Source organism: Pollachius pollachius (assembly GCF_949987615.1).
Source record: "Pollachius pollachius genome assembly, chromosome: 7".
In the NCBI taxonomy this organism is placed as follows: domain Eukaryota; kingdom Metazoa; phylum Chordata; class Actinopteri; order Gadiformes; family Gadidae; genus Pollachius; species Pollachius pollachius.
In genome coordinates, this window is record NC_136940.1 from 24,844,077 (window position 1) to 24,857,108 (window position 13,032).

General features: G+C 50.5%; 1 protein-coding gene across 1 annotated transcript; it reads right to left on the reverse strand.

Annotated features, from left to right (window-relative positions):
• Positions 1-251: 251 nt before the first annotated feature.
• On the reverse strand, positions 252-12,341 carry tmem59l (transmembrane protein 59-like; the record flags this gene model as incomplete). The annotated part of the gene is made up of 8 exons (XM_079740327.1): positions 252-416; positions 1,310-1,427; positions 2,492-2,606; positions 3,624-3,735; positions 9,434-9,586; positions 9,798-9,892; positions 10,659-10,764; positions 12,171-12,341. The coding sequence occupies 8 exons, from the start codon at positions 12,339-12,341 to the stop codon at positions 252-254; spliced, it is 1,035 nt and encodes a 344-aa protein (XP_079596453.1).
• Between the last annotated feature and the right edge of the window lie 691 nt (positions 12,342-13,032).

The window sequence follows — 13,032 nt, forward strand, 5'->3', positions numbered from 1 at the left end:
AAGAGAAGCTGACGATTGCTTTGAGTTTTGTAAATGCTCCTATGTGTGCGTTTGTGTGTGTGTGCGGGTGCGTGCGGTTGTATGAGTGTGTGTGTGTGCGTGTGTGTATATCTACCCACTCGCCCCCCCCCCCCCCCCCCCCCCCCCCCCCCACGAGCGAGCCCGAGAGGGCAACAAAGACCTCAACATGGCGCCCCCAACCAGCTGCCCTCCCTAGTCTCTGTGTGTCGGTGTGTCGTTCTGGCGGCCGTCTAGACGCAGGTCTTGTCGAGTTCCACCTTGACGGGCAGCGGCCCCGCTTCCTGCTCGTCCTGGTGCAGCTGCTTCACGGTGACGGCGATCACAGGTGTCAGGTGGTAGGGGTTGACCTTGTGGCCGCAGTCGTCTATGAACTCCTTGTCTCCGTTGATGCTCAGCTGGGGACGGGGAGAGAGGAGGGAGGGGAAGGGAGGGAGGGAGTCGGTGTCTGGTAAATGGATCGTATTTATAAAAGAGGGGTTTTCTTCTTCTGCGTCTTCTCGGCACTACGCCCCCCCCATTAATTCATGCTCACACGCCGCTGTGTTGGTAGCGAGTAACGCCGGCCAGCTGACGAGCGTGTCGCGAGCGCGGACACTTTAATCCACCCGGCATGGCTGACGTCAGCGCCGTGATTAATGGCAAATGTCCGGGGCTTCACAAAGTGCTGACAGGGGCTGTTTGTATTTCCTCCCGATCGGAACTGGTTTGAACGCGGAGACAGCGGCGGTGCAGGGCCGAGGCGCGAGGCTCCCCTGACCGCGCCGTTTGCATTAAGGGACCGTCTTGAGACCACATTTGTTGCGGCTGCGTAGCGCAATGTGGAAACCATCTCATTTTGACAGAAGCGGACTCTAGTGGCCAGTAGTGGAACGTCACCCACCGACAGGGAGGGGGCGAATGTCTTCTAAAGGGACACCGCGATGGGCTGCCACTCTCGAAAAGTTACAGCATGCAAGGATCGAGGTTAACGCATTCACATATTGGGAAGTTTAACCCGCAACCCTCAGTTTGTGTACCTGTGAGTGTGTTTCTGTGTTTCTGTGTGTGTGTGTGTGTGTGTGGGTTTGTGTGTTTGTGTGTGTGTGTGAGTAAGAGAGAGTTTTTGAGTGTGTCTTTGTTTTTGTGTGTGTGTGTTTGTGTGTGCCTGCATGTGTGCGTGCATGCGTGTACGTGTGTATGTGTGTGTGTGTGTGTGTTAGTGTGTGTGTGGCTGTGTGTGTGTGTGTGTTTGTGCTTGCATGCGTGCGTGTGTGTGTGTGTTTGTGTGCGTGCGTGTGTGTGTGTCTACCTGGGTCTTGATGTGCTGCTCCGGCGCTGTGACCAGACTGGCGCAGCTCAGCCACAACATGACCATGATGGAGAGGAAGAGGCAGGCCGCCAGGATCCACCGCGGCAGGCCGGAACGCCTGGAGGAGGGAGAGACCGGGAGAGAGACCGGGAGACCGGGAGAGGAAGGGGGAGAGAGAGGGGGAGTGAGACCGGGAGAGAGACCGGGAGAGACCGGGAGAGAGAGAGGGGGAGTGAGACCGGGAGAGAGAGACCGGGAGAGAGACCAGGAGAGAGACCAGGAGAGAGACCGGGAGAGAGACCGGGAGAGAGACCAGGAGAGAGACCAGGAGAGAGACCGGGAGAGAGACCGGGAGAGAGACCGGGAGAGAGACCGGGAGAGAGACCAGGAGAGAGACCGGGAGAGAGACCGGGAGAGAGACCGGGAGAGAGACCAGGAGAGAGACCGGGAGAGAGACCGGGAGAGAGACCGGGAGAGAGACCAGGAGAGAGACCGGGAGAGAGACCGGGAGAGAGAGGGGGAGAGAGACCGGGAGAGAGACCGCGAGAGGGGGAGAGAGACCGGGAGAGAAAGGGGGAGAGAGACCGGGAGAGAGACCGGAGAGAGACCGGAAGAGGGGGAGAGATAGAGAGAGTCATAGATGGTTTACGAGGAAACAATGAGCATCTCAGGACCACGTCCATCTAATGGGTCTATCAACATGAGGGGGAGATCTGGAATCTATTATTCTGTAAAGCGCTTTGCACAACCACGGAACACAGACATGTAATGCAGACAGACAGACAAACAGACAGACAGTCAGACAGACACACACACACTCATAGAGACAGACAAATACACAGACAGACACACACACACACACAGACAGAAAGACACACACAGACAGAAAGACACACACACACACACACACACACACACACACACACACACACAAAGATGTACATACAGACAGAAAGAGATAGAAAGACATATATATAGGTAGACAGAATGTCCGACTGACTGATAGATATATAGACAGACAGGCAGATAGATAAATATAGATAAATAGGTAGATACACAGACAGACAGATATATGATTAATCAAAAGGTGGATAGATACAGACAGGCAGGCAGGCAGACAGGCAGACAGGCAGACAGAGAGATGGATTAGTGTATCTAATGTGCCGCGAGCCGCCTTCTCACCTGGACATGCAGCCCAGGAAGTCGTGCTCGGTGGAGGTGTCGTCTGGGTGCTGCCCGGCCCGCTTCCCCTTCCCTGCTGGGCTGGGGGCTCCCTTCTCCCTGTGGCCCCGGGCCCCTGCACACCACCAACACAATAAAAGACCCACCATTCAACACAATAAAAGCCCCACCATTCAACACAATAAAATCCCCACCATTCAACACAATAAAAGCCCCACCATTCAACACAATAAAATCCCCACCATTCAACACAATAAAAGGCCCACCATTAAACACAATAAAAGCCCCACCATTCAACACAATAAAAGCCCCACCATTCAACACAATAAAAGGCCCACCATCAACACAATAAAAGCCCCACCATTCAACACAATAAAAGCCCTGTGTTTCCTGGCGTCCATGTAAATACTTTTAAGTACCTTTTAATTTGCCTCCTCACCGTGGGCTGCGTTCAGCCTGTGTTAGGATTTGTGTGTGTGTGTGTGTTAGAGAAGCACGGATGGGCTATTATTTCATCCGCAACCGCATGACAAACGCATCATCCATTCGCCATCCATCTGCACCAACGTTTTTTGACCAATTTATTAAACCGCATCCGCCCACCATCCGCCGGTTGCTTTTATACGGCGCTGCTGACGCGAGGCTAGAAAGCTCTTGCGTGTTCTTGAAAGGAGACTGATCCAATGAAGCAAAGATATTGCAAGGCTAAAGTCCCCGGTAGGATAGCCTATTGCCTGCGCTGCCATCCCCGAAGCGTTGATCTATAGTCCGCCCCCAAAGACGTTGACGTCGCTTAGCAACCGAAGACGCTGGGGTTGACAAGTTACCACAAAATAAAAAGATCCACATTCCTTGACAGCGATCTGCTTAGCAACTGTGAATAATCAAATATAATTCACCGCCAGAAGATGTTATAAGGATAAAAAGAAGAATAAATATTTTTATTTCGATCGGTTTATTCCGCCACTCGCCCGAATTTAATTAAAATATAATTTTTTGTCGCGTCATCCGCCCGATCCGCGGTTGAGTCGCGGAGTCCGCGGCTGCAACCAACCGCGCATCTCTAGTGTTTGTGTGCGTGCGTGCGTGCGTGCGTGCGTGCGTGCGTGCGTGCGTGCGTGTGTGTCCTCACCGTGGGGTCTCTGGGTGTGGGCGTGGACCTTCAGCCAGGGCTTCTCGGCGGGGTTGGGGTGGGGCTCTGGGGCCTGGAGCTCGGGGAGGTTGTAGTCAGCGTCTGGCCGGCTCTGGGGAGAGAGGGGGAACAAGATGAGACACACACAGGGGGCGAGAGACACACACACACACACACAGGGGACGAGAGACACACACACACACACACAGGGACCGGGATTGGAGGGCAGACGGAGGGGGGGGGAGCAGCACCACAGCACTATCCACACTCACTCATTCACCACAGCACTCATTCAGCACAGCACAATCCACACTCACTCATTCACCACAACACTATCCACACTCACTCATTCACCACAGCACTCATTCACCACAGCACTATCCACATTCACTCATTCACCACAACACTATCCACACTCACTCATTCACCACAGCACTATCCACACTCACTCATTCACCACAGCACTCATTCACCACAACACTATCCACACTCACTCATTCACCACAACACTATCCACACTCACTCATTCACCACAGCACTATCCACACTCACTCATTCACCACAGCACTCATTCACCACAACACTATCCACACTCACTCATTCACCACAACACTATCCACACTCACTCATTCACCACAGCACTATCCACACTCACTCATTCACCACAGCACTATCCACACTCACTCATTCACCACAGCACTATCCACACTCACTCATTCACCACAGCACTATCCACATTCACTCATTCACCACAGCACTCATTCACACTCACTCATCCACACTCACTCATTCACCAGAGCTCTCATTCACACTCTCTCATCCACAGCACTCATTCACCACAGCACTATCCAGACTCACTCATTCACCTCAGCGGGCATTGCGGGCGACCTAACCCACCCAACCCCGCAGAGCCCCAGAAGAGGAGCTCCGACTTTAAAGTCGGGGTGACGTGTGAGCGGGAATGAAAACCATCGCGTGCGACAGGACATGACGCCATCTTTCCAACAGGACGCTGTCTCTCCAAACAACAACATGGCTGTCAGCCTGTGTCAGTAGGAGGGAGGTCGTGCTGCTCAGGGTTAGACATGATGGGAAACATACAGCCGGCGATTTTTTATTTTGCTTTTTAGTTGTTCTTCGACACACACACACACACACACACACACACACACAAACACACACACACACACACACACACACAGATGGGTGTGAACACAGACACACACACACACAGATGGGTGTGAACACAGACATACACACACACACATGTACACACACACATACACCCACACACAGATGGGTGTAAACACAGACATGCACACACACAGACACACACACAGATGGGTGCGCAAACAGACACACACACACACACACAGATGGGTGTGCATACAGACATACACACACACATACACACACAATTTTCTTTAGGTTGTGCGTCTTATTGTGTGCCTCATCATTCTGTTTCCCCTGGAGAACTCAACACAAACGTTTCTTTAGGCTGCTCTCAGGTCTTGAATTGCAGCTCTCTGCTGCAATACAAGCAGCCAGCAGAACGCCAGCCTCAGCAATACACACACGCACACACACACACACACGCACGCGCAAGCGCACACACACACACACACACACACACACACACACACACCTGCAATCACACACACACATACACACCTGCACTGCAGCAACCCAAAGCTTGCAGTGATTTTCTTGAGGTGCTCACTTGGGATGTCAGTGGGAGTTATCTTTACTCTCATTCCCAGTTTCACGCATAGCAATACTCACAGGACGCCAGCCACACATTGGGAGATAAAATAATAAAGATGCAATTGTTTTCTTGCTGAACAATGCCCTGACGAATGCTGGGGGCCTGAAGCTCAGGGGTACTGGAGAGTTTATTACTTTGTAGAAACAGCTGTTTTAGAGTGCAGGTGTAGCGTACGCTAGCTAGCTAGTATAGCATATACTAGCTAGCTACGGAATCAACTTGCAAGAGAAGTCGAAAGCCTCAAAGGCCCAAGTATAACATATTACGTTTTTTATATATAGTAAAATATAATATTATTCTTAAATAAATATAATATTATGTGTAAATATATTAAATATAGAGCCTAGTACAATGTATTAAATCTTATAACATAATATAAAACATCACTTAAGAACAATAATTGATGGAATGTGCCGTCTAAGCAGAGTATCAATGTTGCCTTGACGATGTTTTCTTAAAATGTGTCTTTTATTCTGTATTTTATGCTATTTATTGTGTGAGTGTATATGTGAGCACTGTTTTATTGTCTGCAAGCAAACTTCAAATGGATCTACTGCAAAATAACAATTAAAGTCTATTCTATTCTATCAGTGGACTCAGATACTCAAGGGGGTGGAGGGGTATATATATATATATATATATATATATATATATATATATATATATATATACATACACATACAGTATAGTGAACCCAATGTGGGAAGGTCCCCAGTGTGAATCTGGTTTCAGTGTAACTGCGCGGTGTAACGGAACCAGGAGCGGAGAGAAACCAGAAAGGTCATGTGACCGAGGGAATGTCAGGCGGTTAATTGGCAGCGACTCGAGTTTGGAACGATCCCACCGACGAGAGAGAGACAGCGGACCTGCATCTGTCACGCATTACGAGAGAGAGAGAGTGAAGGAGAGAGAGAGAGAGAGAGAGAGAACAAAAGCGAGAGAGAGAGAGAGAGAGAGAGAGAGAGAGAGAGAGAGAGAGAGAGAGAGAGAGAGAGACTCTGCCTTCACAGAGAGAGAGGGGAGGGGAGAGGGGGAGAGGGGGATGCAGAGGGAGAGATGGAGGGTAAAGGTTTGAAAGAGAGAGGCCATGGGGTAGTGGAAATAATCAACATAGACAGAAACTTGCCCCCCTGTTGGGGACCCCAGAGTCTAGGCTGAGTTGGGGCCTGTGCTCTCTCGATACGACGGATCGCACTGGACGAGGTTGTATTTAATCTCAACTGTCAATACACACGATAGAAGGCGCTTATGTTCAGCGTCAATGACCATGTGAAAAAACAAAGCTCTTAAAACCATTCAATATCTACGTGCCAAATCTCAAGAGCCATAGAGCTGATATCAGATGCTAGAGGAGCAACCTGGCCATCAACTCATTCATTGATTGATGCTATTGATGAATGGATTTCAATTCCAACCAGTCGTCATAAGGAAATGGATACAGAGGGAGGTTCCTCTTTAACACAGAAGCGTGGAGGGGCTTGGGGGGTCACACCCTGGGATTACTGGTGTATTGATGGCTGATTATTGTTGATTACAGCCGGTCAGCAGTAAACCGTTGACCGGCTGCACCAAACTGGGTGGGGGTGGGGAGAGAGAGAGAGAGAGAGAGAGAGAGAGAGAGAGAGACCTCCCCCCCGACCTCTTCTCTCTCCCTCCTCCTCTCTCAATGTCTCTCTCCCTCTCTCTCCCTCCTTCCTCTGACTCCCTCCTCTCTGTCTCCCTCCTCCTCTCTCTCCGTCATCCGTCTCTCCCTCCTCCATCCCTGTCTCTCTCCCTCTCACTGTCTCTCCCCTTCCGTCTCTCCCTCCTCCTCAATCTCCCTCTCTGTCTCTCTCCCTCCTCCACTGTCTCTCTCTCTCTCCCTCTCTGTCTCTCTCCCTCCTCCTCTGCCTCCCTCTCTCTTCTCCTCCTCTCTCTCCCTCTTTGTCTCCCTCCCTGCCACTCTCTCCCTCTCTCCCTCCTAATATCTTCCAATCCTCCTCCCTCTCCCTCCCCCTCTCTCTCCCTCTCTCCCTCTCCCCTCTTCGGTTCCGGGCAGAGTTCTGGTTTGGATCTGACTGTAAACGTTGACCTGAATGTAATCTGACCTCGTGGCCGCGGCGATCCCTCTATAGGATTTCCTGTGTGCTCCTTGTCATGCATGAGGCTGCGAAGAACTGCAGTTCAACCTCCAGCACCATGAAATCCTCCATGGCAGACCTGTTCTAAACACACACACACACCCACAAACACAGATATACACACACACACACACACACACACACACACACACACACACACTTACATACATACATACAGATAGACACGCACACTCACGCACACACACACACACACATACACACACAGACACAACCACACACACACACACAGACACACACACACAAACACACACACACACACAAAAACATACAGACACACACACACACAGACACACACACATAGACACACACACACACACACACACACACACACATCCCCTCAGAGACCCTCTCTGTTGTTATTGTTTCTTCATTCAGAGAGCCGGCCTACGTCTGGCAGCGCTCCGTCCTAAACCCTGCCCCACCCCCACTGAGCCTGGAATCCACCCCCACCCTCCTTCAGGCTACATCAGCACGTCAGGTCCATAAAACCAACACACCCTGAAGTCAACGCAGCCTAAAGAAAGTATGGAATGGTAATGTTATGTTTGTTCATCACATTTTTTTGGTCATTAACACAGTGGGGTTGGGGGGGGGGGGGCTCTCAGTCTATGAAAACACGTCAGGGTCATAAAACCAGCGCATCCGTCTGAAAACCTAAAGAAAGTTTGGGAATTGTATGCTGGGTGATTTTTTCCCTCACTGTAGATCACTTCCTTTAATCGCTGTTCAGCCACCCAGCCATTCCTGGCCACTGATCCCAGCGCAGTGTGTCTGTGTCTGGGTAAGCAAACACAACCAGGTTCAGTGTAAAGCGCTTAGTGCTTAGTTCAGCAGAATTGTATTGCGGGTAAATCAATTAATCAAAAGCGATACCAGGCACTTTGTTATTTGCTGGAAAATGTCAGCTTGGCACCGAATGTTTGATGATTCAACAGATCTTTACAAAAGCGTATGAGGGTTCGCTGAAAACGGTGGCATAATTAATTTCATGTTGACTTACTTCCGATGAATTCAATTAAATTTGACATCCTCTGCTTAAATGCGGGCAAGTTCTTTCTATAATTGCGCGTTGACATTTTGTCAAATAACACTTTTTCCCCAGGTGAAGTTTCGCTGAAGCAGTGCTCTAAAGAAGGCTATTCCCGTTCAGGTCTGCTCTGAATGCCAGCGCTGGTTCAGTCAGGCTCCAGCACCCTGGCCGTCCCTGAGAGGACCTGGCGGCGACCCAGGACCTCTCCACCCCAGCTCATAGCTCCACACTACTGCCAACCGCGGCGCGGCCAACGGTGTAAAGACTCTCCCCTGAGGCAGGCTTTAGCCTGAGATGAAAACAAAAATGTAACGTAGCGAAATGAAATACCATTTATCTGAATCAAATCTGATATTGTAATTGAAACATTGTGACGGCGTCGTGTCACACGCGGCTGGTAGGATTCACATCCCACAGGAAGAGTTATAATGAGTTACAGCTCCTGAGTTATAATTGGAACGCGTGCTCGGTGCTAATTGAAGTGTTAATTTAATGCATGACAAGTGTGCATGTGCGCGACGCGTGAACACCGAAGAACACGAAGCCGCAGCATACAGTGGTGTTTAACAATAGAAAATTCGGGAGGCCGTTTAACGTCACTCAAAGGAACTCAACTATTCACAACATTGGGAGCATATTTCCTACACGACAGAAACGAAGCTCTCGGAAATGCCCATTCCCGGGCTGTACAGTGAAGTGCGTCACCACGGCCTAGAGAGGGCGGTGCAGTCTGACGACATGAGATCTGGACCGATACGTTGAAGGTGTGTGGCTACTGTGTGGCCCAGGACAGACAGACAGACAGACAGACAGACAGACAGACAGACAGACAGACAGACAGACTGACAGACAGACAGACAGACAGGCTGCTCACCTGGAACACCACCACCTTGCCGTCGTCCGCCTGCAGGTAGAAGGTCCATGTGGAGGAGATGAAGCTCTGGGCGGAGCTGACGATGTCGTTGAACCAGCCCGACATCGCCTCCATGACGGAGGGCTGCTTGGGCCGGTGGGTCATGGCCTTGAGCTGCACACACACACACACACACACGCACACACACACACCAAACCCACACGCACATGCACATACGCACGCACAAACAGGTTGATGAGGAAAGAGAGGTGTGAGTGTGTGTGATTGGGTGGTGCGCTCGCGTGCGTGTGTGTATGCGTGCGTGCGTGCATGCGTGCATGTGTGTGTGTGTGTGTGTGTGTGTGCATGACATCACCACCCTCACCTTCCTCCTCAGCAGCTCAGGCTCAGAGGGCTGGCTGGCACAGCCGGTGCAGCACGCCTCCTGCTCCAGCAACTTAACATAGGCCTCCTGGCAGGCTGGGGGGGAGAGAGAGAGAGAGAGAGAGAGAGAGAGAGAACATCATTATAATTAGTTGGGATATATGGACAGACAGACAGACAGACAGAGACCGATTGTTATAGATTGTTTCATGTCAATCAATAGATGATGTTCTCCTGCCAGTTGTCCAGATGGGAGCAGACCTGTAATATTGTTCTACATGAAGCGTCCTCCATTCCACCATGTTGGTTTGGTGGCTTGGTGGCCCACACGGGTCCTTATGCATCATTATGACACATTATTATTATTACAGACAGACAGACAGACAGACAGACAGACAGACAGACAGACAGACAGACAGACAGACAGACAGACAGACAGACAGACTTTGGACAGATGCTTAGCTGACACTGATCCACAAGGGTCGTTACACATTATTATTAGAAATAAGGTATCAGGAGAGGTAGGAAACTGACAAACAGACAGACAGACAGACAGACCACAGACAGACCAGACAGACAGACAGACCACAGACAGACAGACAGACCAAAGACAGACAGACAGACAGACAGACAAGAGGGCAGACAGACAGACAGACAGACAGACAGACCAGATAGACCGACAGTCCACAGACAGACAGACAGACAGACAGACAGACAGACAGACAGTCCACAGACAGACAGACAGACAGACAGACAGTCCACAGACAGACAGACAGTCCACAGACAGTCCACAGACAGACAGACAGTCCACAGACAGTCCACAGACAGACAGACAGACAGACAGACAGACGGGCGACCCTACCTCCCTGACACTCCTCCCTGCTGGTGTTGAAGCCGGCGTTGCCGTTGACAAACTGACAGATGGAGTAGAGACGGCAGCCACGGTGACAGGCGTTCATGATGGAGTCCTACCAACCAGAGGGGGAGACGGGGGAGACGAGGGAGACGGGGGAGACGGGGGGAGACGGGGGCGACGAGGGAGACGGGGGAGACGGGATGTATGGAGAAGTGGGAAGGCAACAGATTAGGCCTCGGTCATTAAAAGGCATGAAGATATATAAATATCTATATAACACTGAGTACGCATTGTATTTTTTTACTTTTGATAAACCTAGATGAGTACAAGATAAACGTAGATAAATAACAACAAACGCATAAGGTATAAAAGATCCAATAAATAAAGAATTAAATGAAAAAGTCGCAGAGCTCTTAGGGAGAGAATGTCACTGCATTCTCCTCGAGCAACAGAGAAACAGCGCCCACTAGCGACGCCTGCAGAAAACCAAGAGAAAAAAGGATTCCATAATGAAGAATGGGCAATGTGCATATTGCGCTACTGTAGGCCTACGTACTGTATGTGTCACGTTTTTTCACCCATACTTGTGTGGATTCTAATTTTCAATGTAAGGAATGTTTTATGCACACCCACGAATACGTTTCCTGTTCCGTGTTTGTATTCCTCGTTAGCCTCCGTCCAGACTCTATTATCGGAGCTATCAGTGACAGCAGGCAGCGTGTGCAGCCCGACTGCGGCGCATCATTTCAGAAACACCTAAACGCACCAATCCTAAGGGCGCCATCAAACGTCCCGAAGACTCTGCAGAGATACAGAGTAGTGCGGAGTCTGCAGGTCTGATCTGATGATGACGAGGATGATGAACCACACCTGAGTCTCCAGCGCAAGGGGTAGGAGGAGGAGGAGGAGGAGGATGTGGAAGAAGAAGAAAGGCTTCCGACAGGACATCCCCCCCCCCCCCATCCCAAATCATTGTCCGTCCTTTACCGTGTTTAGTGTTCAGGGGGCTGCGCGCGTGCACCAAGCATGCACGCTCACCGGGACGGCAGTTTAACGCTTTAAAGATTTAGCGCTGCACACTTTCACTGAAACCTCGCGTGGCCTCACGGACTGCAGAATGCGGATTAAGAAATCGAATTAAGCCCAGATGCTAGGGGCAACGGGGGCGAGCACCATGCACACCATCATCAGTCGACGTCTATGAGAGAAGCCAATGCTGGACATTACCCTGCATCTGAACGCCTCCCTATGGTGTGTGCGTGTGTGTGTGCGCTATAGAATTAGTCCTTAACACACACCGTCTTATCCAAGCCCGGGCATGATGATGAGCATATCCAGATGGATACATTATTAAATGACAGAACGTGCCCTCGTCTCCAGAGGTGGTATCCTAGGTTACTCGAACGGGAGAAAGCGGTTACTTGTCCATCGGGTGTTCCGTCAGGACATCGCTTGTACATGTTATATTATTACGCACGGCCCCATGTAGGTTACACCACCGTCTGAACGGGAACTTACTTTAGCCGGGCTTTTGTTCTTGATGACGAGCTGGCATTGCAGTTTGCAGTAATTAATGTCTCCGAGTTGGTTGTCGAAGAGGTCCGGGGAGGAGGCCGCCAGCCCCGCGAGGAGCAGCGACACCAGCGCGGTCAGGAAGAGCATCCTGTCGGAGCAGAAGCGAGCCTTCATGTCTGAGAAGGACTGCAGAGAGGACGGAGGAGAGGAGGAAGGAGAGGAGACCACAGCCGAGCTCACTAGCTCTCCGGTGGGGGCAGGAGCGAGTGTGGAGGTTGCAGTCTGCTGCTGTCTGCTGCTGCTGCTGCTGCTGCTGCTGCCTCTGCTGCCTCTGAGTCGCAGCAGCTCTGTAATCGGTTACGCTATCAGCAGCCGAGGTGTCGTCACGCGGCACGCTGCGAGTGACACCATCGCCCAGTGACCCCGGTGCCCAGACGGGGACTGCACCCCAACCCCCCGTGGTGACACTCACACTTCACTATGGGCGATCTGCCGATTGTTAGTATTGTATATATAGGTGTTAAATTCAGTTGAATTCAAATATAGCTAGATATAAAATATATGTTATTATTTGTTTTTTTCTGTCATAAACTGTATATAGTAGCCATATAGTAAATATATATAAGACACGTATGCAAATAGCTCCAACAGAACTGCTCGCCAACTCCTGCAAAATGTGGAGAAATGAAAAACAGTAGAGACATTAGTCCACGTAAACAGCACCAGGCCTACGTCATTGTATCATGGAAACATCTCCCGAGGTGATGGACTGTAGCCCAGCAAGACGTCATTGGTTAATTGGCATTGTCATTAGCATGCGCCCAGCCTATTAACCATCAGGGCTGTGCTTCAGATCTGGGGGGAT